Raw genomic sequence first — 4,719 nt, 5'->3', positions numbered from 1 at the left:
TTGTGTTTTTAATGAATCGATAAATCATTTTGGTTACATTTTATTTGAATGCTGCTTTTAACAGTGTTATGACACCTGTCATAAATTGGTAACTTGATTGGTAATTTAAAAAACTGTATTGTAGTACTGCAGTTGATGAATAGATGTCTTGGTACAGTGTAGTTGTGATGTATTTTTTTTTCTTTGAACATTTCAGCTTCATGTTATACTTCAAGTAAAACATTGTTTAAAAAAAGACAAACAGCTCCAACACTATTTTAGTAGTTTGTGGAAAACTAACTCTAAGCTTTACTTTACATTCAAAAGAGTACTATGCTATTTGCAAGCCAGCTTAAGGGTAGCACCCATTTACATGCAAATACTAGACCAAAACAACAAGCAACCCTGCAGTTCCTTAGTCCAGTCACCTACAATGTGGATCCCTGCCAGCCCAAGACATTCATTGTTTTCATCTCAGGAGGGAATCACTGTGTGCTTTGTCTCTCGGACTAAGAAAACGTGGATTTCAGACTCCTTTCAAGCTACAAATGCTCATCAGGGTTCTCTCCACATCAACTGAGGCTTGAAGTAAAAACATTATTCCTTCCACAGCACAAGTAGCCTTGGAGCTCAAACGTGCGGAGGATCATAAATCCACAAATGCTTAATGTTTTTTTCCCCGCAGAGGAATGTAAACGGGTGCAGGAGGTAGACTTTCTTCTCCAACTCGAGGAGTTCACATACTAATGTATTCCGGTTATCTAGTGAGGCTCATTTTGCCTCGATCATGGCTCAGTGTGCAGCTCATCCTGCCGTCCTTATCTTGCTCCTATTGGTCGGTCTGGCTGCAGTCTTGCTCATCACTGTGCCTAGCGAAGATATTCCCAAGGCGCCCGGGTTCATGGTAAGGTCGATCCCGTAGATTATTTTTGGATGGGATAGTATGAAGTTAGTTAACATGAGGACAATGTGACAAGAAATCTCAGCAACAGTACACTACAGAGAACTATACCGTATGTATTGCACTTATTAAGGAATGCACTCTTAAAGAAAATGCCATTTAGCTTGAGAAAATTGCATTAATTTGAAAAAATAAGTTTTTGGGGGGCAGGGAAAATGTAAGAGAGATTGTATTTTTTGTTTAAATGGGATAATCGGGCATTTCTGTCTATATGCACTTTTAACGACTACCTATTTGTTTTGTAATTGTAGTACGGGATTGTTTTGGATGCTGGATCCTCACACACGTCCTTATTTGTATACAAGTGGCCTGCAGATAAACAAAATGGCACCGGCGTGGTCACGCAACACAGTGAATGTCATGCAAAGGGTAAGTTCAAATATGTTTTCTGTAGAGGTATTAAGTGTCGTGCATTTTTCCAAATGATATTTTTGACACGTATGGTATTATGCTAAGGTCGCAACATAAACCACGGCATGAAAGGCTTATTTACTGTGCCTACGTTAGGAAATGGGATATCCGGCTATGCTGGCAAAATGGGAGAAGCAGGGCAGAGTTTGGAGGAGTGTCTAGACCAGGCAGCGAATGACGTCCCCACCCACAGACACGGGGTCACACCTGTGTACCTGGGTGCCACAGCTGGCATGAGGCTTCTGCGGTGAGTTAGTGTTTGATGATCTGTGTGGTTCAGGTGGGATTTGGAATTATACATTAAACACACTTTGTTGCATGGTGATTAATACTCTGTATTAATAGTACATTTTCACTCTCGCAGTATTTCCAATCCAAAGCATTCAGCTCAAATTCTGGACGAAGTTGGCCATAAAATCCAGTCATACCCTTTCAGCTACCAGGGGGCCACCATTTTGTCTGGCCAAGAAGAGGGGGCATATGGTTGGGTCACTGTTAACTACCTCTTAGAGAATTTCATCAAGGTAAGGGCAAAAATCATTCAAATACAGTGTGGTTTGAATTGCCATTTTTTTTAAACAATGAATACTAATACTTTTCAGTACGGCTTTGTCGGGCGATGGCTTAGTTCTGGCAGGCCAACAGTTGGAGCCCTCGATTTCGGTGGTGCATCCACCCAGATAACATTTGTGACTAAGGAGCAAGTGGAGGATGAGAAGGACATGATGAAGCTACGTCTGTACGGCCAAGAATATTCTTTGTACACGCACAGCTTTCTCTGCTATGGTCAGGATCAGGTTCTTAAGAGACTACTGGCACACATTTTCAAGGTACTTCACTTACATATATAAATATGTATTCACTTCACTTATATATACCGTATTTTCCAGACTATAAGTCACACTTTTCCTAGTTTGGCCGGGCCTGTGACTAATATTCCCGTGCGACTTATATATGTATTTTTTTCTTTCTGACCACCGAAACCGTTTTTTTTTAAGGCTACAGTTATCCAAAACACCTTTAAATGTTACATTCACAGGGCCTATTTAGCCTGTTGTTGTTCATTTCACAATTTTTACTTTAAATTATGTTTCTTCTTGGTTTCTGATCAAATAAAAATTGCCTTTGCTAAAATGTGACTTACACTCCAGTGTGACTTAAATACATATATGTGCATTTTTGGCTGGAGCGACGTACAGTCCAAAAATGTGGTACATATATTCTTTATTTCCTTAATAAATGTGCTTTGTATTTGTGTCTATTGTTGTGTAACGTGTTTGGAAAAAGTACAGTGTTCTCCATCCATCTCTCTCTCTCTTTCAGTCTCAGGGATATTCCATATCAGTTACTCACCCATGCCACCCTTCTGACTCTTCAGTTAAAGTTCATCTGGAAAGTATATTCAACTCCCCATGTACAGCCAAGTACAAACCAAGTGGCTACAAAGCTCAGGACTCTTTGCTAATCCTTGGTAGTGGACATTATGAGCAATGTGTAGGCAATGTGACAGAGATGTTCTCCTTCGACATTTGTCCATTTTCTCGCTGCTCCTTTGATACAGTCTTTCAGCCTAATGTGACTGGCAGCTTCATGGTAAGAACGGCTGATATATTCCACAAATATACAAGATGTCACTGCAATAGCTTACAGTATTCAGTGTAGATGTATGACTTGTAAGATTTCTGTACTTGTCTGCTTTAAACAGGCATTTTCAGCTTTTTTCTACATTCACGCCTTCCTCCAGCGCGTTACTGGAATCTCAGTTAACACTCCCACACAATTGCAAGAATCTGCTAAAACAGTGTGCAAGATGAGTTTTTCGCAGGTAATGTGGTGTCTATTTGTGGTAAAACCTAGTTTTATATCTCGGCACTTGTACTAAATATTGTTTATTAAATGCATTTTGAAATCGAAATGGTGGAGATCTCAGGTCAAAATATTATTTTCAGTTAGGGGTTTAACATTTTTACTCAGCAGTGTAGAAGAGATTGGAAATCAGCGTGTTATTTTGCAATGCTCTCTGATAGGGATTGTGCAATTAAACCCATTGTGTTGGCATCAGCGCAACACTAATAATTGTACACTACTGCATTCTTATATTGTTTCTGTAAATTAATTTAGATGCAGGCTCTTGCTCCAGATCAAGAAGTTCGCCTGAGGGACTATTGCGCTTCTTCTGTGTTTGTCAAGGTTCTTCTTCTCAAAGGATACAGCTTTGATGAAAATTCATTCTCACGCATTTCTTTTAGGAAAAAGGTGATAGTTTTGGTTATTGTAGATGATCCAATACCAACTAATAGAAAAATTAAAATATTTTGTTCTTGATCTTGCAGGCTGGTGACACCTCAGTTGGGTGGGCTCTAGGCTACATGTTAAGCCTGAGTAATTTGCTGCCATCGGAAAAAGTTAAAACGTGGAAGGCGTTAGCGCCGGGCATATGGGAAAGCCTCACTGTTCTTTTTGTGCTGGTCTTGCTCACTTCTCTGTTCTTCATTGCACTGCGAGTGTGGGAGTGGCGAAAGAGAAGACTTAACGACAGAGCAATCTAGGCCTCCGATGTCATATGATGAAGTAAGAAAGCAATTGAAGTCCCTGGGTGAGGTGTATAAATGTTTTCAACTCAGGATTTTGAAGGATTTCAAGCTTACTTGCAAAGAAAGCTCTGTCACACAGTCCATACGTGTTACTGGGATTTTGATAATATGTACTTCTTAAATAATGTCCCTGGTGGACCAAATAAATTAGAAATGTTTTACACATGCATATGTATTATACTGTATATACATCAGAGCACTAGTGTTTTAAAATATTACCCTGGTTGAGCAACACAACCCCTATTTCAGCTGGATTCAATTGTATTTTGATTTTGTTATGAAAGGAAAAGGTGGCAATGCAACTGTAAAGTTATAATTCTAATTTTACAGATAATGTATAAGGAACTGTTTCAATAAAGAAAATCTAATTTGCTTCATTTAACCTTAAGATAATCAAGAGCTTACATAAGTCATTTTTTCATTGATTCCTTTAGAATTATAACAGTGATGTTTTTTTATGATTATTTATTCAAATAAAGTAAAGAAAGTACAATCTATGGCTGATCCGTACTCATTGGCCGTATTTGGCATATGGTTAGTTCTTAGTTCAATATTTTATAATAAATCTCAGTTCATTTGGTTAATTTATATTTTTAATTTTTGTGTTTCAAGGCCTTGTGGATAATGGCACATTTGTCTGGCAGCAAACCTCATATGCTGCAACCTAGGAAACTAGGAAAAATAAATGATTTTAAAACAACGTTGTGATTAAAACATCTAAAAAAAAACATCCACAACTGTAGCTATAGAAACCCAATCAACGTGTGAATTATT

General features: G+C 38.4%; 1 protein-coding gene across 1 annotated transcript; it reads left to right on the top strand.

Annotated features, from left to right (window-relative positions):
- The first annotated feature begins 291 nt into the window (after window positions 1-291).
- LOC144090966 (ectonucleoside triphosphate diphosphohydrolase 2-like) lies at window positions 292-4,312 on the top strand. Its single transcript, XM_077622919.1, has 9 exons — window positions 292-883; window positions 1,192-1,309; window positions 1,448-1,598; window positions 1,716-1,875; window positions 1,954-2,181; window positions 2,675-2,944; window positions 3,057-3,176; window positions 3,473-3,607; window positions 3,685-4,312. Exons 1-9 carry the CDS (start codon window positions 767-769, stop codon window positions 3,898-3,900), a joined length of 1,515 nt encoding a protein of 504 aa, XP_077479045.1. The 5' UTR covers window positions 292-766; the 3' UTR covers window positions 3,901-4,312.
- The last annotated feature ends 407 nt before the right edge of the window (window positions 4,313-4,719 follow it).

The sequence above is a fragment of the Stigmatopora argus genome, chromosome 16 (genome assembly GCF_051989625.1).
Source record: "Stigmatopora argus isolate UIUO_Sarg chromosome 16, RoL_Sarg_1.0, whole genome shotgun sequence".
NCBI classification, from domain to species: domain Eukaryota; kingdom Metazoa; phylum Chordata; class Actinopteri; order Syngnathiformes; family Syngnathidae; genus Stigmatopora; species Stigmatopora argus.
Note: the sequence above shows the minus strand (reverse complement) of the source record. Positions and strands in the feature narration are given on the sequence as shown.

Bases quoted from the DNA above. Each gene is read 5' to 3' on its own strand.
- LOC144090966 (XM_077622919.1), top strand. From the start codon at position 767: ATGGCTCAGTGTGCAGCTCATCCTGCCGTCCTTATCTTGCTCCTATTG. The intron at 2,945-3,056 runs GTAAGAACGGCT...TGCTTTAAACAG, and splicing joins ATGTGACTGGCAGCTTCATG to GCATTTTCAGCTTTTTTCTA. The intron at 3,608-3,684 runs GTGATAGTTTTG...TTGATCTTGCAG, and splicing joins GCATTTCTTTTAGGAAAAAG to GCTGGTGACACCTCAGTTGG.